This window comes from Cibotium barometz, chromosome 30, assembly GCF_041138505.1.
Source record: "Cibotium barometz isolate CiBa-2024 chromosome 30, ASM4113850v1, whole genome shotgun sequence".
Lineage (NCBI taxonomy): Eukaryota > Viridiplantae > Streptophyta > Polypodiopsida > Cyatheales > Cibotiaceae > Cibotium > Cibotium barometz.
The window spans coordinates 6,684,547-6,712,178 of record NC_141075.1 but is presented as its reverse complement, the minus strand read 5'-3'; the positions used below and the strand labels follow the sequence as shown (position 1 = coordinate 6,712,178).

General features: G+C 43.0%; 1 protein-coding gene across 1 annotated transcript in view; it reads right to left on the bottom strand.

Annotated features, from left to right (window-relative positions):
• LOC147621101 (nucleobase-ascorbate transporter 12-like) overlaps nucleotides 1-19,852 on the bottom strand; it is a 30,618-nt gene extending 10,766 nt beyond the window's left edge. The window contains exons 1-8 of the mRNA XM_086823829.1: nucleotides 18,610-19,852; nucleotides 18,290-18,387; nucleotides 18,032-18,202; nucleotides 17,818-17,918; nucleotides 17,422-17,557; nucleotides 17,280-17,330; nucleotides 14,164-14,451; nucleotides 13,829-14,063 (exon numbers count right to left, since the gene is read on the bottom strand). Coding sequence (XP_086679955.1) covers nucleotides 13,829-14,063; nucleotides 14,164-14,451; nucleotides 17,280-17,330; nucleotides 17,422-17,557; nucleotides 17,818-17,918; nucleotides 18,032-18,202; nucleotides 18,290-18,387; nucleotides 18,610-19,204 — 1,675 coding nt within the window. The 5' untranslated portion in view covers nucleotides 19,205-19,852. The remainder of the gene's footprint in view (nucleotides 1-13,828; nucleotides 14,064-14,163; nucleotides 14,452-17,279; nucleotides 17,331-17,421; nucleotides 17,558-17,817; nucleotides 17,919-18,031; nucleotides 18,203-18,289; nucleotides 18,388-18,609) is intronic.
• Between the last annotated feature and the right edge of the window lie 7,780 nt (nucleotides 19,853-27,632).

Sequence of the window (27,632 nt, the reverse complement as noted above, 5' to 3'; positions counted from 1 at the left end):
AGCTTTGAAGCGGGTTGTGCATCTGCGTGTTTAGTGAGGCCACCAAATGGTCATACTTCAGGGGCAACACTCTGATGCATCTTTTTGCCAATTCTTTGTTGGTCATAGTGATCCCCACTGCCGCCATTTTGACCTTGCAGATTCTTTATCCCCGATATGAACTATATTGCTGCTTCTTTACTGTGACATGTGAGGGATTGACCGTCGTTAACACAACCTTAGGCTTACTAAACTTCACTTAATGATGCTTAAGAAATAGACACATAGTGTCAATGCAATGCAATGCAGCTATATTAAATGAGTGGGTTTACAATGAGATCTAAATAGATCTATGATGCTGTCCTAGATGAAGATCCTTCTCGGGATGAGATGGATGAGCTGAATGCTGAAGATGAGGATTGTTCCTTGCTCCGATGCTGAGGTCCACCATTCGATGCCGGCTTCCCTCTCTGTAGGAGGTAGCAATGATGACTTATATGCTGAATATGCTGCCTATGGTGCTGAATATGCTGATTTGATGACTATCTGCTGGATGAACTGCTCTCCCACTGACTTTCCCTTGTCTCCATGGAAGGAAACGCTGAAGGGAATGCTTGGAACTGATGCAATGCTGTCTGTATGCTGAACTGATGCTGAACTGATGGACAGATGACGAACTGATGCTGAACTGATGAACAGATGACGAACTGATGCTCTCCTTGTTGCCTAAGAAGGAAACGCTGAGGAGAGGATGATCAATGCGTTGCTGATCTGAGATCTATGAACTGAACTGAGATGAAGGACTGAATGGATGCGCTTCTTATATATATGTGGGAATAATGTTGGTCGGCCAGCCTTCCTGCTGTCGACCAGCTCCTGGATGCTCACCACCTGCCATAAATGCATATCTGTTGTCGGCTGGTCACAACATGCTGTCGACTGGTCATAAAGTGCTGTCGGCTGGTGCTAACAACCCCGACCTGATGCAACTAAATGCCTTATATGCTTATGAAGGCTAAGGTACTGATGTTGGTGCTCAAACACCCCCATATACATGCTTATGCTGATATATGCCTGAATAATACTTAAATGTCCTGCTTAATGCTTGATGATGCCATGTCACTTGTACACCTGATGGGTGTGTACGTGACATTCCCCTCTGCTAAACTGTTGCTAGGTGGTATACCTAGCAACCTTTCCACTCCCCTGGTGATCCTTCTCCACTGAAACCACTGCCCCCTTCTGACTTCTTCTGCTTGGATTGAGGTCGACTGTAGGAGTTGAATCTTTTGAGCCAAAGACTTGCCTACTGCGGGAACTAAATGCTTAAATGTCTTGCTTAATGCTTGATGATGCCATGCCACTTGTACACCTGATGGGTGTGCACGTGACATTCCCCTCTGCTAAACTGTTGCTAGGTGGTATACCTGGCAACCTTTCAACTCCCCTGGTGATCCTTCTCCACTAAAACCACTGCCCCCTTCTGACTTCTTTTGCTTGGATTGAGGTCGACTGTAGGAGTTGAATCCTTTGAGCCAAAGACTTGCCTACTACGGGAACTGAATGGCAAATGCTACTAAACTGCTTGGAAATACCTCAGTCACCCCTGACTTGTCTGTGGAATCCTTTCACCTACCATCTCCGTCGTTCCTCAAACTCTGAACCTCCTGAGGCGATGTTGGAGAAAACTTCCGTCTTCTTCCGTGGAAGAGATCCCCTTGCTGCTGCCAGTTGAAGTCCAAAACTTTATGTACTCCTTTGATGATGGATGTCATTCTTCCCTAGAGAACTCATGGGCAAACATGTATGCCTTGCAGATGCAAGACTGACTACTAAGATGACTGCTATGCAAGCCATGTGCAACCCTATATGTTGTGCAAGAATGCAAATGGATGGGTTACTAATGTCATTGATTCGGTGATGACCCTGATTCAGCATACTACCACAGCTTTTGAACTTTAAAGCATAGCAAGTTCGAAAGAACTAGTATGAGACGAGGAATCAGACAAGGATTCAAAACCTTCAGCTTGGAGTAGAAAGGCTTTCTAATAAACGTCATGTGCACACCCATCAGGTGTACAAGTGGCATGGCATCATCAAGCATTAAGCAGGACATTCAAGTATTATTAAGGCATATATAAGCATAAGCATGTATATATGGGGGTGCTTGAGCACCAACATCAGTACCTTAGCCTTCATAAGCATATAAGGCATTTAGTTGCATCAGGTCGGGGTTGTTAGCACAAGCCGACAGCACTCTATGACCAGCCGACAGCATGTTGTGACCAGCCGACAGCAGATATGCATTTATGGCAGGCCGTGAGCATCCAGGAGCTGGCCAGCAGCAAGGCTGGCCGACCAACATTATTCCCACATATATAAGAGAAGCGCATCCATTCAGTCCTTCATCTCAGTTCAGTTCATAGGTCTCAGATCAGCAACGCATTGATCATCCTCTCCTCAGCGTTTCCTTCTTAGGCAACAAGGAGAGCATCAGTTCGTCATCTGTTCATCAGTTCAGCATCAGTACATCAGTGTTTCGGCATACAGACATCATCGCATTAGTTCCAAGCATTCCCTTCAGCGTTTCCTTCCGAGGAGACAAGGGAAAGTCAGTGGGACAGCAGCTCATCCAGCAGATAGTCATCAAATCAGCATATTCAGCACCATAGGCAGCATATTCAGCATATAAGTCATCATTTCTACCTCCTACATAGAGGGAAGCTGGCATCGAAGGGTGGACCTCAGCATTGGAGCAAGGAACAGTCCTCATCTTCAGCATTCAGCTCATCCATCTCATCCCGAGAAGGATCTTCATCTAGGACAGCATCATAGATCTATTTAGATCTCATTGTAAACCCATTCATTTAATATAGCTGCATTGCATTGCATTGCATTGACACTATCTGTCTATTTCTTAAGCATCATTAAGTGAAGTTTAGTCAGCCTAAGGTTGTTTACGACGATCAATCTCTCACATGTCACATTGGTATCAGAGCGTTACAGGGTAACCAGTCTTAGATCATTTTCATTGCATCAGTCATTCAGTCAGACATCATGTTAATTGCTTCCGCACAGTTAAACCCAGTTCTCAAAATCTTGCAGGCCATCCTTAGGGATTTTCCCTTAGGTATGCATTGATGACGATGACATAGTGTGTACTTCATTCATTCGCCTCCTGCATAGCAAGTCTTTTGGCTGGTTATTGATGCTTTGAAGGCTCGGGATTCAAGGCAAACCACAGAGCACTCACCTCATCTCTTGGGGTAACTTTTGCAGCATGTTTGTGGGCTGAAAACAGGGCTGTGCAGTCCAATTCAGCAAGGTTCTTCGCGACAGAATTGAAGGTAAACAATCTCTAAACCTACATGAAGCCTATGGCTCTAAGGGTGGAACCTTTGGGTGGCCAGAGCCAAGGTTTTCATGGCTAGTTATTCGGGACAGCATCACTGCTAGAGGGTGTGATCACGGCTCGGAATTCAAGGCAAACCACAAAGCACTCACCTCATCTCTTGGGGTAACTTTTACAGCATGTTTGTGGGCTGAAAACAGGGCTGTGCAGTCCAATTCAGCAGGGTTCTTCGCGACAGAATTGAAGGTAAACAATCTCTGAAGAACCTACATAAAGGCTGTGGCTCTAAGGGTGGAACCTTTGGGTTGCCAGAGCCAAGGTTTTCATGGCTGGTTATTTGGGACAGCATCACTGCTAGAGGGTGTGATCACGTACTAGAGTGTGGATGTGCCCAAGAGACGCTTGGAAGCTTCAGATTGAGTAATCAGGCTCCTGTTTGATTTGTTTTCATCTTATTCTGGATGTATTTGGTACCAGTTTGAAGAGTGTTTACTCTTTCGCACCCGTTCTCTTGTACTGGAACACTCTGTTGGTAATAAAGATACCTCAAGGGGAGACTGGCCCAACTTCAACCCCTAGTGCTATCTTTGTGCAGATTTTATATTGTTGTTTCAATGGTATCAAAGTATGATGATGTCAGATGCTATGCATGATGCCATGATGTTATGTATGGGATAAGGTTTTCTGTTTACACGCTTCCATATTTGCGACAAGGAGCTTTGATGGCGATCTAGACAGACTCTAGACTCTGAACGGAAGATGTCTTCCTTACGAGAGTGCTTGAACACAATGAACTCAATGATTGACTAAGGTTGCCAAACTAGTCTATATATAGTGTACCCAGAGTCCGTATGGACGTAGGTTTGCCATGTCGCCCAACCCACAACTTGGTCCAAAATGACCAACTGACCACATCATCAGACTAGAACCATGTTAAACTACAACATAATGCCGTAAAGCATAGTAACATGGGACGGGGAACGGGGAACGAGAAAAGGCAGGGAACGGGGACGGGGGGGGGGACGGGGATGGCATATGGAATATGCAATTTATTGACTACAAAGCACACTAAATAAAGTAACATTTATGTTTTTACACTTTGAACTTTCAAGGCATCACTTTAAATGTACAATACGTGGTGCAAACACCGAACAAGCGCTAATAAGTACACCGACAAAGTTCAAACCAATATATAAGCATGGAATGATGATCACTATCAAATAACAAAAGACTAGTGTCTACAATGCACATAAAGTGCTAAGTCAAGCCTCAAAAGTAAAAACAATGAAACATAGCTATATGATAAATCATAGAGCCTACAATGCTCAATCAGAGACTGGAGCGTGAGAAGTACTGGCGTCATGATCATGGTTGCCTACATGACCAGTCTGAAAAGTAGTGGCATCGTCCTCTAGACTCTGTTGTGTCTCCACCTGCTCATTTTCCTCCTCTTGCTCCATCTCCCACTGAGTAAAGGGATCTGCCTTTGCAGTCGCACCCTTGCAAAGCATTCGCAAGTTTGCGCTTACAAAGACAAGATCATTAGCCTTTTCTACACCAAGGCGATTCCTCTTCTTTGATGTAATATGGCTGTAAGAACTCCAAAGCTGCTCCAAACAAGAGAACCTTACAGCTTGGCTTTTCTACACCAAGGCGATTCCTCTTCTTTGATATAATATGGCTGTAAGAACTCCAAAGCTGCTCCAAACAAGAGGACCTTACAGCTTGGCTGAGAAGGCGGATAGCCAAGTGTTGCAGCTTAGGTCCATCTGAACCATAGTCTTCCCACCACAAAGCAACCCCAACCTTCAACCTATCCTCCTGTGCATCCGCACAACCAAAAGCACCACGGAAGGACCTCTATGCAACAAGCTGGTCTTTGATTTTGCGCCTAATGTCTCCATCTGACACTAGACGATCCAAGATGCACCTCCAACCATCACTGACCTCTCTATCACTCTCTTGTCCATTACCCTTAAACTCAGGGTCCACCATATATGTAGCTGCATGCATAGGAGAGACATAGGAGTTCCACCTCATCACACATAAGGAACGAATCTCCTCGTATTTGTCATCATCGAGCTCTAACTATTGCAACTTCTCTATCATTCTATCCATTGCCTCATACACCTTCCCGATGCATGGCTGCATAGCATCTACAAGCCTCAACAAGTGGACAATAGGCCTCACCATAGTATCAATGCGTTTCACATCCTCCTAAAAGGAAGTGCTCTCTGCATGCTCCCTGCATAATATGCCTATGACTGTCGAAGCCAATGTAGAAGTCGTGAACTCGTCACTGATGAAGAGCTGCCTCAATGCACCACTGCACTCCATCAAGCGGGCCAACATCAAGAAGTTGAAGGCAAATCGAGTGTCTGAGTATTTGAGAAGTGAAAGCCTTGATTTCTTGGAGAACTCGTAGTGGAGGAACTCGTGGTTCAAGACAAATGTGACCATTTGATTGGCCTCCTAAATGATTGGCTCAATCCATGGCATCTTTCCAATATCCTTTTAAAAGATTGTTCAAACAATGTGCCATACGAGTCGTGTGGATACATGCCCTCAATAATAGCTCTAGCTGCCCTATTTGCAGCCTCGCCATCTGCAACAAAACCCACCACACATTTCGGGCCCATGAGCTCAATGCCACTTGCCCACTCTGCTGCAAGCACATCTGCACTCTTCCCTGTCCTTGAGGCATCATGTGAAGCAATAAAGTACATCTCGCCACGAGAATATGCAACCAGACCATGGATGGACCGCTTTCGTGTGTCACTCCATCCATCTGCAATGAGTGACACTCCATTCTTTGCCCATAGCCGCTTTGTGTTCTCTGGAGCTTGCTCAACAAGGCGCTTCTCCTTGTCGAGCAATGTGGTGCACAGAGACTCCGATGATGGGGGGGTGTAGTTTGGACCATACTCCCCAGTCATCTTCACCATAGCCTTGAAGTACTCGGATCTGATTACAAAAACAAGCGAACTTTCAAGAATGAAACTTAGAAAAATCATGTCAAGAGAGAAGAGTCGAGGCTTACCTAGCAGTATGGAAAGCAATATGGTCATGGAAGAAGAAACGAGCCACAACTGTATCAACCTCTTCCTTCTTCTTAAGATCCCAACTTCCCTCAAGTGTACTCTGTCGCCACGCGCGTGTGGGCATCGCAAAGGAGCCTACACCATGTGGCCGTGATGTAGATGTGGTAGATGCACCCCCTGACCCTGAAACAGACCCCCTCAGGTGGTGTCACAAATGTTGCAGGATCCACAGCCACACGTGCCGGCCTTACAACCCTCAAAGCCTCGTGCCCGGCAATGCGCTCAAGAAGCTCCCTTCTCTTCTCCGATGTGATTCCCGTGCAAAATCGAACCTCGTGCCCGGACTCGTGCATAAGGTGGGCTCTCACTTTGTCTAACCCACTCGTCTGCCTATAGGAGCAAAGCTTACAAGACCACGGGCGTGGACCTCCTCCACTTCCAGGGCGATTGGCATTAACCTCTTCCCACCATGACCAACCATCGGTTCTTCTACGACGTGCGGAGCCGAAGGTTGCTTGTGAAAAAGATGTCATGAGAGAGGGTGAAATTGAGAGAGAGAGAGAGAGAGAGAGAGAGAGAGAGAGAGAGAGAGAGAGCTTAAGGCTTAAGGCTTAAAAGTTAAGAGGCTAGAGCCTAGAGAAAGCTTGCGGGTTGAGACGAGAGAGAGAGAGGGTGAGTGAGGGCGTGGGAGAGAGAGTGAGAGTGAGAGAGTGGCCTGTGGGAGAGGGAGAGAGAGAGAGAGAGAGAGAGAGGGAGTGGGAGAGAGAGAGAGAGAGAGAGAGAGAGAGCGCTTGCTGCTTAAGCTCAATAGTGGGGAGAGGGAGTGGGGCGGCTGGCCAAGAGTGAGAGAGTGGGAGAGAGAGAGAGGAGAGCTCAAGCCTTATAGGCGACTGAGGGCTGCAAGAGTCAAGGCTCATGCATGGTGCGGGTCACGGGTGACGGCAGGCCATAGTGCCAACGGGAGGAAACAGGTGCAACCGCCAGCCACCAACGGGTAAAAGCGGCACAAAAAACGACGAAAAACAAAAGCTTTAAAAAACAACGCAAAAAACCAGCGAAAAAAAAAAGCACTCGTCCTCGCGTTCCGACAGCGCACACCCGTTCCATCGTTCCCGGGACGCCATCCTCTTGTGACACAGGTGCCCGAGGCATCCCCAGACCGTGTCGGAGCGCCATGCCGTTTCGGGACGGCATTTCCGCACCCCGACCCATCCGTCCCCTGTTACTATGCTGTAAAGACTATGCGCAACTCCCATGGCCATCTAAGACCATGTGGACCCTCAAACGGGCCCACAACCCGAGAACAATATGTCCCTGGTTTGTCCAACACTCACTAATACAGTCACATATCCTGCTTGGCATAGTGCCAAATCTACATAAGCCATCTCCTAACCATCTGGCCACACTGGGCCACCATCCAGTGTCTAAAACTGGCAATTGTCAGGTGCCTGGATGCTCACCACAACGGCTACTCCTCAGAAAGGGGTCCTTACAAAATAGAGCACATCCATCACTTGCGCAGATACATCACGAGGGTGGAGCATTGAGTAAATGCTTTCCCAACAGTGGCTACTTCGCAGAGAAATGCTATGTTCTAAGTTCTCAATTTTGTTCAATAAATTAAATCACACGTGACACATACACAACTATCTATTAAGGCAGCACCTCTTGCCAGGATGACTTGTTTTTAAATTGTAACTTGAGTTTTACGACTCCAAACTAGGTGATCAAGGGGTCTAAAGATATGCCCACAATCTGAATTTTTCGCTGTTGTGGAAACAGTTGAAAACTGGACAGTGCAACTCATGTTATTAAAGTTCAGGTGAACCTGAACTTTCACAGCATGTTTTTTTTGGAAAAAGTCCAGCATGTTGTATGAAGTTGAATTTTGATATCTCAACATTGAAAGCATGTACTACATACTCTTGGAAGTAATCCTTATTGAACCATTTTTGCATCAATGGCAGGATAATTTCTACATTTTGACACCACTAAGTCTTCGCTCCTTGTGAACTCCTGTAACATGAGGAGGACTTGGAGATGAATCGTAAACTTGATTAGAGCAGAAATTCAGCACTTAAACATGACAATTCGCAAAGCATAAATGAAAGAGAGAAACCAGAGAGAGTACACCGTACTGGGTCCCAAATAACCCTATGAAGGGCCCCCACCATGAAGGTGTATTTGCTCCTCTTCTGCAAGTCGGCCGATGTATTTGCCCAGAATGCTAGTAAAAACAGCCCCAAAGTCACTATTTAAAGGTGCTTCCGGGCCATGTTTCCTCATCTGAGAACCTTGCATTTTACCTTGCTTGTGCGCATGCCTTGGGCACTCCAAGACAACGGTAACAAGTAAGGGGAAAGGGCTAAATTGAAGGTGACTTGCTGTGGAATGAAAACACAGTCAGTTGAGGTATTGTTGGGGATTAATGAAAGTGCAAGGTTCTCTTCAGACTGTACCGCAGAAGGCGGCCTGTTTGTCCCCTTCGCAGGTACGTTTCAGAGGTCCAATATTAGTAGTTTTGGTGTTGATTTGTAGCCAACACTCAGTCCAATTCTCATTCAACAATATAACATATGATGTGTTTCACACGTGTGGCCCCTTCTAGGATAGGTACTTATGCATGGGCACCCTATATGGCCTTCCACATGGCCCTTTGTCGTGGCCAATGGGCCAATGGGCTGTCCACAGCCCATGGCCCCAAATAGCCACCATAAACCCTAATGTATATTGCTAGTTACTATATTAATGATGAGTCCATACCAATACAGCCTCCTCTACCTAAAACCTAACACTGACAGATGCCCATACAGCTTTATAAGTGCCCGAAACATCAAGAGGGTTATTACATCGGTGTGCGGGACAAGCACGACTTGACATGAGCGGGATATGTGCACACATGACCTTGACATTCCTATGGTGGCACACTAGCTAACTATTATGTACCCTTGGGGTTGGGAACTAATCCAGCACGGTTGGAGAGCCTTGAGATTCAGGTTTAATAAATCCAAGGTTATCGGCTATTTATGACTGGAATGTTATTTATAGCAGTAATAAGCACTTTTCTACAACTCGGATTATATTACTTAGCGCTATTGACACCCGTCTCACCTTATGAATGAAGAAGAGCAAAACTCAACTTTTTGCGAGCAAATCAACTTAAAGTAGGGCAACAACTCTTTCTTCCATCATTCGGGTGAAAGATAAACCATTTATCTACTTTCGGCAAAATTTTATCATTTATCATCAATTTTTCCTTAAGTTTTCTCTATCACGGGACAAACTCCACACCTTTTATCTATTCAAGAGCAACTTAACACTTCGCACAATCAAATAGCTACTGAGAGGGAGCTAGAAGATAGATTATCTCGAAGAAAGCGGAGTTAAGGCACAGATTCATCAGATTCTAGAGACTCTAGAATCTGTAGGATAGTTGAGGCCACATTACATGCTCAAGAGTCTAGGAAGGGTAGTAAGATCTGTAAAACTTTTACTTCTCTAAAGCATGGTGAAACTCTACACCTATTATCTAGATCCTCTAGTATAAAACCTTGCCTAAAAGTCAAGACATATCACTCATAGTCAACAGCCACGAGGTTCACTCGAATAATTATCCAAATTGGTGATACTCACACACATAATTAGCCAATCTGATGACATTCCTCTGAGCTTCTAAACAATTGTCCTCAATTGAAAAGGTCCTTCCGAGTCTCTAAACAGTTGTCCTCAATTGAAAAGCTTCCAAGTAAAGTTCAGATAGTGTCAGATACTCCTGGAAGTATATCTCAGCTAACCATTTTGCATCCATGGCTGATATTTTTTAAATTTCACTTGAAAATTATAAGAGCAATTAGATATTTGAAATTCATGTCAAGAAGTGAAGTTCAGTTTTGCCCAGTGGACTTGCAACACAAGGCCTGTTCTTGATATTTATAATAGTTTTGTAAGAGAAAAAAGGAAGTTGTTCATCTCATCTAATGCACTTGCTATGGTCTTTGGATTTGTGTTAAATTGCATTGTCACATTCCTAGCCTGAAAGCGTGGATTCGGAAAGAAAACTAGATGGTTGCTTCACGTAGATGGTTGCTTTCCATAGATGGTTGCATCAGTTCTTTCCCTACTGTAAACATTTATAGCTTGGAAGGTTTTCCGGCCTACCCGAAGAAGCCCTCCCATGCCAATCAAGTTAATTGGCTCCAGGGTTAAAATGGTTGCACACGACCATACCGACGACGAACCATGGCCTTTTGCCAAAGCCAAGGTGAACACACAAAACCTGTGCCAAAGCCAAGGTGAACACACAAAAACTTGTGCCAAAAGGCTTCCACAAGAAAGGCTTTTACACCATCCTTTGTGTTATTATCGAGATGGCAGACCTTCTGGCATGGTCCTAGGCACCCACTTTCTTGCAGGCAGTTCTTCTCCTTGCGCTGCAATTACAACCATTAAACAAACTTGGTTGCAACACACCCGTAGTCTATGCGCTCAACATTTGACAAACTCACACCGTCCGTTTCGGATGAGATCTATCATGTCACCACACAAGCCATCCAAGCCATCCAACCTGTAGGATTTCCTTTTTCTTTTCCCATCTCACTCCCATGGGTTAACATGTAATGGGAATATCTGCGAATATTCTTACCCATACTCTAGAAATGTTTGCTTGTAGTGTGACGCACTGCTTCAATGGTTTAATATAGAATACGATCCGCTCAACAACTTTTAAGCCATATTCTCTAAAACTAAGTCCTGTACCGTTCGTTCTATAACCTTTACATTTGCCCTTTTGACATTTCCAAAACTTTGTACGTTTATGATACAGCATCCGAATTAAGTCCCTTCTTGTTCTTTGAAACATGTTTGGAATACAAAATCCATATTTTGACCCCATAACAAGTGAATGTTTTTGATCTTGCATAACCAGCATAGTCAGAAGATACATGTAAGGATACAAAACCATATTTCATACGTTCAATTTAAGCTATTTTTGCACCATTCGATCAACCTCGACAACAAATATAGATTCCCTTTACACATTCGTAGTTTTCAATCTATTAGGATATGGATGTACAAATTTATACAAATGATTTCTTTTTTCCTAGAAAATAGCACCTCTAGAATATGCCACTAGTAAGTCTGCTTCTTATAAACTATACTTTCCTCGCGTTGGAGACCTCCTAAAGCTCGTCCAATTCTAGGGGATCAATGAAATTCCCTAGGTTCAGATCTTGCCGACCTCTTCAAGATGCTAACATGAAAAGTACTATAGATTTTCCAATGATCCGGCAATGTGCAAGCCATTTCATTGATCTTGAGCGATACCGATTAGAAAGCTTTGGATGCATTTCTTCCTTTCCTAAACGTTTCCAAAGTCTAGATTTCTCAAATTTGAGCAATAGCTAATCAACTTATTTGAGATCCATTTCTCTACAATGGATCAACCTTCTTGTGCTTCTCTCAAGATCTCTCTGGCTGTCCATACTTGTGTACATGCAATATGAAGATCCCTTGCATACTCATTAGCTACAAAAATGTCAAGGATTTGTCACAACCAAACCCTCGTAAAGACCCCTCAACACAAGACATAAGCATAGTTAATCAAGATTAGGTTTCATAGGCTCAAGGTCGCCACCGAACCATGGATCCAGTACATCAAGATTAGGATTCATAGTCACCCGCAAGCATAGAGGTCAAGATTCCCGTCCATCCAGACTCACACCAGTCAACCTTGGCATCCCATGCTACCAAAACCCACCCTACGGGGCCATCGTTGCATCTCCTCCTCGAACCACACAATAATACAATAACTCACTCATCACATAACCCTCACTTATAGAGCCTACAAATAAAAGCTACACTTTTGGATTATTACTTATGAGCCTTGACCCTTATAATTAGCATGCTTTTCCTAATCCATGGGTCCCCTAATAACCCTATGATTAGTTAAACTAACCCTATGGTTAACATGAAGTCCATAACATACTTCCCCTCCTTAAACATTTACATCCTTGAAAAAGAAGTTGAGGAATCTATGTTTCAAACTAGCCACTATCTCCTAAGTTGAGTCCTCCAATGCTCTATCTTTCCACTTATCCTTATATTCACGGATCAAAGTATTCCTAAGCTTCCTCTCCCTAAAATCTACTATGAACTCTCCCGGTTCGTGTGAAACAAAGAAAAAGTCCTACTCGACAAATTCCTGAGGTGACACAAGGTTATCCTCACCACCCAATCTCTCCTTAAGTCTACTCACATGGAATGTGATTGTTCTCTGCTAATCAAGCTACCGCGTGTGACATTCAAAGATACAACCGCACAATTTTTCTAGTGTTGGCAACTCGAGTTCTTTTTCCTCCACTTCCTCCATCCTCTCGTCTACCTTCCCAAGACTTTCTCTTCCTCTTTCTTGAACTCTCCTCTCTCCCTTCAACATTGTTCCCTCACTTCATATACCTTTCTGTGTCTTTACCAAAGTCCTCGTCTAGCACGTTATCGTCTATTTTTCTCACCTTCATCATTGCCACCATCCATGGCAATTTGAGAGAGAATGACAGAGAGAGTGAGAGAGGGGGGGGAAGGTTTTAGTCAAATTGGCTGCTTGTGGGGACAAGTCGACATTGTGACCAAGCACAACACCACTAATGCAGCCAAAAGACTCCTATTTAATAGCTTTGAAAAGTGGATACCTAAGGTGAGTGAAGACTGGTCTTTATGGGTAAGGCGTTCATGTATGCTTTACCCATCAAGTTGGATGCTTGTGGGGACAAGTCGACATAGTGACCAAGCACAACACCACTAATGCAGCCAAAAGACTCCTATTTAATAGCTTTGAAAAGTGGATACCTAAAGCGAGTGAAGACTGGACTTGATAGGTAAGGCATTCCTCTATGCCTCTCTAGACAGTTACTATATGTTTCCAGTTGCACCATCTTCAAACGGTTCTAAGGGCGAAGCCTCATTTGTTGCTAAAACGCATGATCCTCCAACACATTTCAGCCTCTTATACTCCATTCAAAGGCGATGCATTGACGGACAGCATAAAGTTGTATCCATAAATGAAGCCATCACACCTGTGATGGATAAGGACAAGATGAGCCACAGGATAATGGGAAAGCTGAATAAAGGATGAGGATGAGAATGATTATATGGCACAAAATCACTATCCAGATAGATAGTAGCCTTGACATGTCTGGTTTTAAAAGCCATGTGGAATAATATTGAAATTTGCAAATGCACGTTGATGAAAGCACAGTGCACAATCTCCATATGGCAGCAATGGTCACTGCTCATTGCACATCTTAGAATTTCGATGACAGTTTCCCCTTACTTGATTGCCAACAATTCATTGAAACTTGATTGATCTATAGACTTTAATTCTTCAAAGTACCTCTTCAAAGCTTCCAATCTCAAAGACTTTCTTTTTTTTCCGAGCAAAAAACTCTCAAAAACTTCTTACCTACAAGAGACATGAGAATGAGAACACAAGCCCCAAACTCGACGGCTCGACGGCTCCCCATTTTTGTGACAGCTATAGTGTGAACATTTTCTGTAAGGGTGGTTGCACCTGTGCCAATACCCCACAAGCCAGCCAAAATACTGGTCAAGCCTTCCAGCCCAATGGCCCTGCTAACAACTCCAGGAGTTGGTGCCCTTGCTGCCACAAGCAAGGATGAGGCATGGTATGATCCAACCTGTCCAACCCGAAAAACCCGTAAACTTTCATAAAAAGATCACCACAAACATCCACTAAGATACTGAACTAAGATTAGCCAGAAGACCAAATAGACTCACCGAGTCAATAGATGCAACAACAGATGCAACGATCATGACACAAGCAGTCTTCCAATGGAAGCTTGGTATTCCCCACTGAAACGGAAAAGGAAATCTAAACCATGCCGCCGTTTTCATTGCAACTGAGACATCTGTACGGCAGTGCATCATTGTAAAAACATGCTTTCTACATTTTTCTGAGATTATGTTGGAAGTAGGCACATGGACACTGCAACCACTGTAATTGTAGGCTCCGGCGGCTGTGAGAAGGAAAGCATAAGCCCACACAATGCCTAGGCCCAAAGGTACCTGGACAAAGACAACATAAAGCTACATTGGTCATGAACAAAGTGCACAGCAGTGAACATGGACATTAACATTACAACCAAAGCTTGCAAACCATTGAAATGGAAAATGCACTTAGGCTTGAGCCTTGGCATCACTTCAAATTTCAAGGTTGTTAGAGGCGTCAGAGGCGTTTGGTAAGAGGCGTCAGAGGCGTGTTAGAGGCATCTGTTTTATATATATATATATATATATATATATATATATATATATATATATATATAGTTTTTTGTGCTTGTCTTCATCTTTGCTTAAAAACAAGATGTCATTAAAGAAAATGGCCACAAAATTCTAGTGCTTCAAGAATATACGGTCCAAAAGGAATTACTAAAAACTCATAATGACCCATTTGCGTGCAAAAAGAAGTCTTATAGACATCTTCTTCAACGATTCTAACTTCATAATAACCATCGGCTCAGCTTCGACTCCAATATAGAGCCATATAGTTTGGCCAAGTAATGACCAATCATGATCGTCATGATATATATATATAATGATAGACAAATATAATATATATAGTGAAAGTTGAGAGAGAGCGAGAGAGACTAGAGTGTGTATGTATGAGCCTTGAGGGAGGGGGAGAAAGGGTGTGTATGAGAGGGAGAGAGAGTGTGTGTGTGTGAAAGAAAGAAAGCTGTATTAAACATCTGCAAAAGGCCAAAATGACCTATGAGACGAAAATAGTCCATCATCATCATCTGGATACATCATCAAGATTCAAGGGTACAAAGTAAAATGAAATGAACCGGTATAGAGAGAGCTCCAAAAGTGGGTATAAAAAACATCATCATCCTAGTGTGTTTGAAGTTTGAACTTTGAACTTTGGGTCTTGAGAAAGGCTTAAGGGAGGGAGGGAGAGAATGAGGGAGAGAGAGAGTGTGTGTGAGAGGGGCTGCCTTGGGCCCTTAAAGCCCCCGTCTAAAGACTCAAACCAGCAAAAAAAAAAGGGAAAAAAAATGTGGACGCCTCGATCAGGCAATCGTACGCCTTGAACGCCTCTAACCGTTAGAGGCGCGCCTCGCAACAACTATGACTTCAATATCAACTTTACTAGTAATAAGTCAACAACATCCATGCATGGCAGCACCAAAACACAATCCAAGCTGCTGCCTGATGCAAAAAATGACACCACCATTTCCAAGGTGCCGCATTCCCCTGTTAAAAAAATGCTTGATCCCATGAGTAGATTCTTCGATAGTTGAAAGGTTTGGTACCCGCTCGGAGGCAGCTTAGTCTTCTGGCCCAAAGGCGTTACAAGTTACAACTTGTGGTCCAGTGCTTTTTTTTTCCCATGAGTAGATTCTTCGATAGTTGAAAGGTTTGGCCCAAAGGCGTTACAAGTTACAACTTGTGGTCACAAAGTGGTCAAAGCACAAACAGAGGTCTGGACCTCCTCTCCCCAAGTCACAAGCCCTCACTGCTCGGCTACACGCACATTGGCAACTTCCTCATACTTTATGCCATGAAAAAGAAGTAAGAAGAAATTCTTGGTTTGTAGGGACTGATTGATCCTCAACGCATTCAATAAGTTCAGAAAGATGTTTTTGTTTCACTCAACACCCTACATGACCAAACTCTTCCGTATGAAACATACATACTTGCAAAATACAGTCTGCATTGGTTAGCTACTCTGATTCCTCTTTAGAGAAGAAGTTTCTCTGTCTTGATCTTGACACCAGAAGAATTACCAGTCTTACCTACTTCAAGAGGCATATTCCAGTTTAAGACACTGCCTGTAGGCTCTCTGACACTGCCTGTAGCTTTGCCGTCTTGGACTGATTGATCTTTGACACATTCACATTTCCCGATCTGTGATGCTACCAACTTGCAGAATACAGTCCGCAATGGTAGCTACTCTGAATCCTCTTTGGAGTGGTTTTATCTGTTTGATCTTGACACACAAAGAAATACCAATCTTATCTTATCTACTTCTAGCATATAGCTGTGTTTTTTAGGATCTGTCCAGTCGCAACTGGATTATAGCTTAAGAAAGGAATGAGAGGACACCAGTTTGGAGCAACTTTGCTAATAGACAGAGCACAACTTTGCTGATACGCAGGATAGCAGCTGGAAGGATGAAGAACCCTGCAGCAGGGGCCCGAGGGGGTGGGGGGGAGGCACAGAGAGAGGGAGGGGGGTGGGGGGGGGAGTGCGGGCACACACACACACACATACACAGAGGGCCTTAAGGTGTTAATTGCTTCACATATACCGGCATCACTAAAAGCCAACTATTGCTGGGAGCTTACACTCAAGCCAGAAAGAATGTTATATGCAGGAAGGACTGAACCCTCAAGTGAAGACACTGTTGAAGAAGGCCTGAAGGAGAAGTTGTGAGAGCCACTTTGTGACCCTCAGACACAAATTAGTGAACCATTCTCCAACCCTTCTTGTGTTCAACAACCCTTACTGTGTTTCCTGGCTTAGCTTTTCTCCTTGGCAAGAACTGCCCATATTCAATAGACTGTCCTCCTGCTGCTGACATCCTTACTACTACAATCAGACACAAATCAGTGAACCATTCTCCAACCTTCTTTGTGTTCTACAACCCTTACTGTGGCCAAGCTTTTCTCCTTGGAAAGAACTGCCCCATATTCAATAGACCTCTCCTCCTGCTGCTGACATCCTTACTACTACATTGAAGATTTGACAAATGTATGTCTAAGCAGCAGATTCTACCCAATTTAAAACCCACAGCCAAGTTGAACCATCGGATCACATACATTACCATGTAATTTTCACACATTCACCGTACAAAAAGACAAGAAGCAAGTAACCACCAAAATACTCACTGCATAAATTTGAAATATGCGATGCCCGAAGACTGAAATTTTGCGCAAGTACTGCAACACATTACAACAATGGACTCCCATTAGACGTACTATAATAACACCATACACACTGATGGCAGTAATGCTTTTATTGGCATCTTACCAATGCAAATAGAATTACTACAAGAATCTGTGGTATGCCAATTTCCACACAAGAGCCAACAACTGGAAAGCCATAAGTGAAGAAGGCTAGACCCACTGCAGCCACTGTTGGTGTGACAACAACAGGATTTATCAGTCTGCAAAAGCACACACATCGGAATTTATTGTAAGATACACAGTCGCTGAAACCTGCCAAATGACATTCAAGAACTCCACACCCACGTGAAAACTGAGACACTACCTTAGATAGAGGACACCTAACTAAAACTCGAAAACCAAATCAGTGTGTCCCTGATCCTTCCTAAGCTTCACATGTTAATAATTTTGAGAAAACAAGTGTGCAGATGCAACATATGTTGAAGCTTTCTAAGATCAGAGACAATGATCTACAGCAAACCTGAGGAAAACCGACATCAACCCGCTGTATCCAAGGAAGGCCTGGAATGCTGAGGCAATGATAATCGCACCTTGAAGCTCTCTCATGGTACGCTTAAATCTCTAAAATTGAGAAAACATTCAGTCGATATTTGTTTGGCTGGATGACTAACTCAAATTCGATCCACAACAGGTTTAAACTTAATACACAAAATGTAATAGAAAATGTAGCATACATCAGTGCTTATGCTCTGAAATTCAGTAGAGTTGATTATAGCTAATGCCGGAGCAAGGTACACAAAAGAAGCTCCTTGGATCAAAGGCAGCCTTGAGCCAAGGAAAGTGTGCATCAGAGTTGCCAATCCAGTAACCAAGAGCACAGTTGAGACAACGCGAGCGGTATCCTCCTGGAAGGGATACACAAGACATAAGCCTCATCTACAACTTGACAAGTAAGGCATTACTAGAGGGGGATTTCGTAAGAAATGACTTACATCACTTCCACCCATTGCCGGAACTATTACCAATGGAATGAGGATAATGGAGCCAGCAATGGAAATGTAATGTTGAAGCCCATAAAAAATTAAGGGAACTGCAAAGCACGTTTGCAGATCATTAACCCCCACCAAAAGCACTCCATCCAGAAAATCAATTGGGATCGTTAGAATTCATTATTCCACACATAGAATGACCAACATCCAGTGTTAGTGGCTCCAATTCCAATCATTAATGCTGATTGGGCATACTCACTTGTGTAGATGTACTAGGACAATACTGGGTGGGTGGGAATATGAAGGTTACAAGGCGCACTCACCAAGGCCTGGGTTCTCCCTGATCTCGTATTTCATGTGAGATTGCTTGGCAAGGAGCACGTCATCTGCATCCTGTGACTGAGACAACATGTCAGCTTCAGCGTCTTTAGATCCCCTGAAAGGCTCCAGCTTGATTTGCTGCGCAGCAACATGTTGATTGGGCTCCGGGGCCTTCCTGTCCACAGCCACAGGTAGAGGAGAGGGGATGGGAACACCGGCATCTACCACATCGGTAACCTTGGATTTGTGATTCTCTTTAGGCCCATTCACTTGTATGGCCACACTCTCTGCATCTCTAAGCCGCGTGCGATTTGTGAAGCCAGGTGGTTTGGGCAGGGAACTGTCTGCGTTGCTGATCTCCACATCACTGTTGGAGCTGGCAGCCGTCTCCCCGGATATAGTGCTCTTGTAGCCAGTACGGCGAGCCCACGATCTGAGAACTTTGGGGTTATGGCCATGGTCCGAGGGCAGGGGCTCTATCCTGGGGGGCCAAGGGCCGGGTCTTCTGCCCAGTGATGGCGATTCTGGGTCGAAATTTTGCGCTTGGGCCAGTCTGGAGGATGGAGGGATCGGCATTGCCCTTGCAGAGGACGACATGCCCTGCAAAAAACCGTAGAAAACTCTGCAGGAAGCTTCTCTTCAAGCTTAGGTAAAGATCCAGCTGAAACGGAAAAACGAGCACGCAAGGCAAGTTCTTCCAGCTGAGCAAGTCTAATAGGGTTTGCGACAGACCTCGTCAAGGTTTGCAGTGGGTTTGCAGAAGACCTGGGTGGAGTTTGCAGCAGACCTCGCTAGGGTTTGCAGCTCAAGTGAATCCTCCGCGGTTGAATGCAGAAGACCTGATTAGGGTTTTGCAGAAGACTTCGCACGGCCATGTACAGCAGAAAACAAATCCCAGAAAATCATCACAAAGAAGCCGTCAATAACTCTGCTGATGTACACTACAAGGACAAATGTGCAGGACGGGGTTACAGCTGAAGGGGAAAGAGCACTCTCTCTGCCATAGCCAAAAGCAGGCAGAGCAAATGGCCAACTGATGAGGATGATGAGGCAGATAACAGAGTGTTTTAGCTAGTGTGCAGTAGTGTCCTCCAGGTTGTGAGTGCGGGCCCCGCTGTTTTTCTCTCACACACAGACTTCCGTTGCAAGTAGCGGCCTTAGCGCCCGTTGTCCCAAGGTGGAAGGCCGTTTACACCAGTCCTGTTCGCAACGTACATTGAGCTACGTCATTTCTCTCTGTGTTTCTCTCGCATTTTGAATCTTAATAATATAGGCTAATGTTTTCATGATGCAAAGAGTGCCCTCTTCGTGCTTCCCACAACCACCCCCCACCCCACCACTCCTAAAGTATTTGGTGGTAGCTTCTAGTTTGAGATAGGCAATGGAAGCAACCATTACGTGATAGGTAGGCATCATGTTGGTTTCACATTTGGCTGCATTTTTTTTGTAGATGGACGGGGTAGCCATGGTTAGTATTTGTTGTCACACCATGCCTTGCAATTCACAAAGCAAATGCCTTGAAGAGATTGCTAGATTTGAAAAAGTTTCTATAAAGTAATTGCTAGACTTTTCCACCAACATATAGCACAATCTATCAGAGAGTCAAGAGATTCTACTGGATCACTTGAAGACATTCATGCTACATTCTACTCTCAAACACTAGACATAAATGAGCTAAAGCTGTGTTTGCCTCACGTTTGAGTTGTGTTTTCTTGGCCTCATTTATCAAAAGAATGAGATTAACCATATGCCATGCTACGAACCCTACCATAATACACACCACTCACATGCCAACAAAGTGTGTGTAACACTATGGCAATGCTTTTTTTTCCCTATGCCTAGGCTATTCTAAAACTCCATGTACTTTCTTCACTCATGCTTACAACGTTGACGAACATGATTTTTTATTCTTTGCACATCCATGAGAGTTATGTAAAAGATTTATGGGCTTCTTCATTACAATGGTCCCTTAGGAGAGAGTCAATAAAATTGTTAGACCCCCTTCCATAATGCACATTATGTGACTTGACTGGCTCACTATGAACTTAATCCCAAACACATTGTAGAGAAGGGATCGTATTTCATTCAAGCCTGACCCACTAAGTCTATAGCTAGCCTTAGCTTCACAAAACCCCACTCCTATATGCTACACGAGAAGGGATCATATGTCATTCAACCCCGACCCACTAAGCAAGTCTATAGCTAGCCTCAGCTTCGCAAGACCCCACTCCTATATGCTACCACACTTACCTCTTGATCCTATATTAGTTATGCAAGCATTACTCTTCTTTCACCACAAACACCCCACCACACATCTCATCCTACACACCTCGAGCATTTTCTCCTCTCACCTTCACATGATGCATACCCCCACACTCCTCTTCAAAGAATGACTTTCCAACAGCCAATGATGTTGGCTCCATGCACTTCTAGCCATAAACTTGTTGAAATGCATTTGTCAAGGCTTGCTCCATTGAAAATGAATAAATATACATTGCATTTTGAAGATTGTATCACGTGGCATTCAAACTTTTTATTTCAATCATTATCCTTAGGAAAAAGGAGGTTGTGCTTATTGTAAAAGATTTCCCACTTCCTCTCTTTTCTTTTTCTTTTACCAAAAACCTTACATTTTGGAAATTTAGGCAAAGAATGTGACTAAAACTAGCATTGAAAAAGATGCATCACCAAAAAAGAATACCCAATGCCCCAATCTCATTATACCTTTCAATTTACATTTGTAACAAAGATAACCACAACACCATAAGAATGTATTACCAAGCGCTTTAAATAAATACAAAAGGGTGATGAAATTTTGAGGTCATATTATTTTTTAATAGGCCTATGCTTATGGAAGTCATGTATTTGAAACTTGAAATGGGGATAGGTACCACCTTTCTATCCTTCTCTTCATGGCAATAAAGAAAAACAAAACTAATGAATGCAACTTTGTGTTTGTCTAAAAGCAATCACCAAATAGACTTTTGTTTTGAATGGAACAAAACTTGCAAAAGCTTGAAAACTATACTTTTTTAAAGTCCTATTGGCTTTCTACATGGGCTAGGATATATGCCTTTTTCCCTTAGAACATGGAGTTTCTATTGTACTCGATTCACCACTATTGAAAGCTTCCTCAAAGTTCACTAACACTCCTCAAAATATATCACCCCTTTCGTGCTCATTAATGCTCACTTTTTTTACATGTAACTCACAAAATCTATAATAGATTTAATATGTATACATTTTGAAGTTTACAATATGCTAGTCATTTTTTATCCCCTTGGTCAGAGTGAAAGGTGGTTACTATCCATAGCAATAAAAACTATGGATCAAAGCATATAGCCCTACTACGTTTTCTTTTTTACCTTCGGATAAACAAAGTAGGTGACACACACCCCAAGAAAACAAACTTGGGCTTAAAGCTATACACATCTAAATGAAAAGTTGTCATTTACTAAAGCATCATTTCTATATCTTTTAATTGCATTGCATGTGAATGAAATACTTTGTCTATTTAGCCTAAAGGATGATGTCTATACTTTTTCTGTATGAGGATGGTTTTCGAATCAAACCCATTCACATCTCCTTTAAATGTTTACATAAGGTTTGTCACATGCATACATGTGTATACGTCTACTTATCATAATGTTTGATGAGTATACTTCTACTTATCTTCTATCTAAATGACATGATAAACTTTATCCAACAAACCTTTTGTAAACATAAAACATAGAAGATAAGTAGAAGTATACACATAAAACATTATGATGTGTTACAATGCAGTTATGATGCATCGGTTGCATCGGTTGCCAACACTAAATATTTGCATTGCCCTTCCCTTAGTCGACACAAACCATGAGTCATGTGCTTGTTCAAATATTTAAAAGAAACATACAAATTTATTGATCTTGATTGTGATCAATGGTGTAAATGACGTGGGTAATTGACTTGACATTTTTTTATACTGTGAGTACATATGTACATAGAGCTTCATAAAAATAAGTCTACAAGAGTCAAGCTCTAACAATGCCATGAGTGAATGTCTTTCTTTTATTTTTTGAAGTCCATGCAAAAGTTTTTGTGACTATAGAAACACATTCTCTGCAAATGTGACAAGAAATAGACTAAAATGATTTATTAGAACATAACTTTATGTATAAATGTTACTAGTTAGGATGAATACATGCTAGTCAAGTTTAGTGAATCCATGCAAAGTTTTTGTGTCTATAGAAAAACATTCTCTATAAATGTGACAAATAAAAGATAAAAATGTCATTTTTTGAAACATTACTTTATGCCTAAATGCTGCTAGTTAGGATAAATAGATGCTAGTTAAGTATAGTCAATAAAAGCCCATCCCGGTGTGATTATTCAACTCATAATAGAGACTATTTACCAATCACTTTATGTCTCTCAATGGCTATACTTTTGTTTTTTTTGGCATTACACTAAAAGCGTGCATTGATTGTTCACTTTTTTGTGTCGTTTATTAAGGGTAGGTGGAGAAAGAGCATGCACTGTGGCCCCAAATCCTTTTGCACCAAAACCCAAGTAAATTTTTCTAGTCAAAGAAGTTGTTTCCAAAAGGCAACAAAAGAATAAGTAGTAGATACTTTGAATGAAAGAAACCTTTAAAGAATGTTATGCTTGTCTTGACTACATCTTGGACAAGGAGATATTAATCCACCACATACATGTCTGCAACCATAGCTTTAAAATTTGGCATAAGAAAATTAAACAACCCAAAAAGCAAGAATAAAAGCACAAGACATAAGCATTGTGGGTGCAATCTCCTCCCTACCTCAACGTGAGAGGCTCCCTCTTCTCACGTGGGTATTTAAAATTGTATTACCAAAAATTAGCCCAATGATCCAAAAATAACTTTCCTTATCAAATTGGCCTTCCCTTTACAAAAAATAACCACATGTCCATGCATATAATGTTTTTACATAAAATTATATAGTAAAGTATGTAAGCACATAAATCAACACCCCAACCATACAAAATGGGTGAAATAATATAAAAATTATGCCACACGGCCAACCAAACTTCATAGTACAACACCATAGTGGGTGTTCGCATGCTATGTTAGTCATAAATCAACACCCCAACCATACAAAATGGGTGGAATAATATGAAATAAAAAATGGTGACACATGGCCAACCAAAATAGTACTTCAAACAGCACCATAATTGGGTGTTTACTCACTATGTACATACCATCATTAATGTAGCGCTTCAGTCGGTGCCATTGCACTACTCATTACCTATCTCAAAAGCGTTAAGTAGTCTTTTCAACAACAATTAATTGGAAAATCCACTCAGTTGATCTTAACATGACCGTAAAATATGCACAAACACATACACCAATAATACACTAGCTCAATATTTAACAAGAAGATCACCCACCGCAACACTAATAACATAAAGATCACCCACAGTACTAATAACACAAAGATCACCCACAATACTAATAACACTACCATGGTACCAAATACATATACCAATAACAATGAGTTGTCAATATTAAGTGGTCTCACCCACGATATTAACCCATCAGCATGGTACAATGGACATCCAGGTGTTCCCACCACATAACCATAGAGGGATGAGATTTAGCATTCTCTCTTACTTAAGTTAGCAGATGTGTGTTAGATGTGTGTTAGATTATATGAGTGAATGAGGTATGGACATAAGAATGGAACTGCTTACACTGGGCATCTTCTTTAGGATGATACTTTAAGGTCAAAAGATATTTTGCATAATGATAGTGTTTGGCTCAACTAATTCTTCTCGGTCAACAGCAAGTGGTGGTTCATAGACTGAATGTGTAGGAAGTCTTTCTTTGAAAAGTCTTCAACAAGATACTGTGAAAGTAATTGTGTATGTTATAATGTGATGGCAGATCTAATTGATAAGTAAGGCTATTACTTTTTTTTAAATAAATGTTTACTTATTTAGCATACTGTCTTGATTTCTTGTCAGAATTGTTGGAATACAATGTCAGAATCTCAATGTCAGAATCTCGTACAAAGTCATCAGCTACTACTCGGATTCTATGAGAAAGACGTGTAGTCAAAATGGAATCTCGAATGGTGCTCACCAAATAGTTGAGTGAGGTGGGTTGTTGTAGGCAAATTGTAGGAGATGAATATCTTTATTCCAAAGTTTTGGCTCATGGGAAACATAAACTATAAGTAAATTAAAAAAAAGTACTATCACTCACTTCTATTTGTCCAATTATTGGTTTTCGGGTGGAATGCCTAAGTTCTCAAATAATGTAGTCAAAAAATGGCTACAAAACTTTGAGTTTCTGTCAGATACAATGTCCCAAGGTAAGCCATATTGCACAAATATTTGCTTGTTGACGAATAAGTGTGTGGCTTATTGAGATGTCAACATCTTCTTATAACGAATGAAATAGGCTTGTTTACTAAAGCGGCCCACTATTATCCAATCATATCATTATGACTTGTTGTAGGTAGGAAATTCTACATGATGAAGTCCATCAAGATTTACTCCAATCGGTAATGGCATCAATATATCTTATTGCTTACCTTTGTATCTCTTACTTTTTTGACATGTTATACACTCGACAACAAAGGTAGCTACGTCCTTTTCCATTGTAGGTCGATAAAATTCTTTAGCCACTTGCAAAACCCGAAACCCCCCCCCCAATGTCCCATGTTTGGAGGCTCGTGCATCCCTTCCATTGTTCTCTATCTAAAAAAATCATGTGATGTACAATCTTTTCTAAAAGGAAAGATAACCCTTATGGCATGAATAATTAGTGACAAGAATCTAATTATTATCTTCCAACGTGATCCAAATGTTAAAAAAAATGGACCTTGCTTGTATGATTCCTTCATAGCCTCAAAGGGTGTACTCTCTATGGCTATGATGTGATTGATGCTAATAGGTCTTTTACCCTTTAAAGCTATGATTCCTTCATAGCCTCAAAGGGTGTATTCTTTATGTCTGGGATGTGATTGATGCTAGTAGGTCTTCTACTTAGTGTAATGAAGCTGTTTTAGGGCGCACATGGGGCAGATTGGGGGCATGGACCTAGGCACAATTGACCCTTTTTGACATATTATACACATTTACCTTTCTTGGAGGTTATGCAAGTTTTCATGGCTATGTCATGGCATACTTCCATGTCCAGGTGCTACTCCCAATGGGAGTGGATCTATGTTGCTACTCCCTATGATGAGTGGATTTATGGGTCTCTCAACTCAGCACAAGGGTTCGTAAAAGGCATCATAGAGCCTTGGGAGCTCTCAGCAATGGTCACAAGCTAGCTGTGCCATAGCTACATATGTGTGTGTGTGTGTGTGTGTGTGTGTGTATATATATATATATATATATATATATATATATATACTGTCACGTAGGCTGTAATGCCTGTGATGACCGACGGCAGACCGGATGGCCATGTCCGGGGTTCAGTGGGAGAGGACGCCCATGCGGAGTCATGGGCGGCCAGGCTAGTGTGGACGGCAGGCCACACACTATATAGCCTGGGGGATGAGGGGCAATCCTCATTCTTCCTCTATGGCTGGGTGGTGAGCCAGAGGCCGTCCCCTCTTGTGGTAACGCCCGTTTAGCGGCGTTACGGGAATGTAACACTGGTATCAGAGCGTGGTTCGATGGGATTGTCAGAGCCCGCGCGTGACCGGGGGACCGGAGCCCACTCGATGGTTTTCGACCATTCGTCTCCTTATCCTTATCTCGAATGGAGGGTGAGGAGGGAGGCAGCCATGGAAGAATGGAGGGGAAGAACTCTCTCTCTCTCCCCGTCACATACACGAAGGAGTATCGCAGGTAAGCAATTTTTGTAAGCGATTGAATTTTTCCGAATTGAATATCTGCGTTGAAATTCGTTTCATAAACTGTGTGCGGGGGAGGTGGAAGGGGCGAAGAGCAGCCCCACTGTCTGTGCAAGAAGTTGTTGACGCTTGTGTAGGGGCTTGCCTTGGAAACGCGAAGAGCCCACGACTTGCGTTGAAGCTGTGTGGAAGGGGGGGGGCGCAGACCCGAAAGCGTTGAAACACACAGGGGCGCAGACCCGAAAGGGTTGAAACACACGACTGTGTGTGGGGTAATGCGAACAGCAGCCGCTTGTGAGATTTGGCTTGCCAGGCGGCCTTGGAAACGCGAAGCTCCTCAAGCCAGGCGGCCTTGGAAACGCGAAGCTGCTCAAGCCAGGCTTGGCCTTGAAAATGACTGTTGTCCCTGTTCGCTTGTACCTGAGCAGGCCGGCCTTAGAGGCGTGCAAGCCGGCAAATGGGGGGGCGACCCACGGCGGTGCCCAGGCAGGCCAAGCCAGCCAGTGGGCGGCCATGCCAGCGGGCGGCCAGGGCGGCGGCAGCCAACCCCACCCACGGCGGCGCCCAGGCAGGCCAAGCCAGCCAGTGGGCGGCCAGCCTAGCGGGCGGCGCCCGCCCAGAGGGCGGCCAGGGCCACGGCCAGCCTTGGGCGGCCAGGCCAGCCACCAGCCCAGCAAGCGCTGCAGGCACCAGCAAACGCTGCAGAAAAAAAAAACAAAACAAAAATAAAATAAAATAAAAAAAGGTTTAAAAACCTATATATTTTTTTAAATATATTCTTATTGTTCATTTTTATGAAATTAAAAATGAAAGAATTCAAACAAATCCTCTCTTGAATGGGGAGGAAAGATCTGGCAGGGCACAGCCTCTCAACCATTTTTATTTTTGTTATGAAGACTCTGGGAGCGTAGCCTCGCCAGATTTTAATTTACACTTTTGCGAGCGTCGTCTTGCTAGAGTTAAAGTTTTGTTCGGACAAATTTGTGTTTGTTCTGTGGTGACAAACAAATGTGTTCTTCTCTAGACACACCCCACGAAACAAACTAAACACGACCGTCGTGCCGTGTAATCGTCGCGCCTGTTTTCCACGAAAGAGACCCACCGCATACGGCCGTAGCACTGCGTGCTAAGAGAGAGACAAGTCCCACAGCCGTAGTGCCGAGTCCTTCGAGAGAAAGCCGTTCAATGGCCGTTGT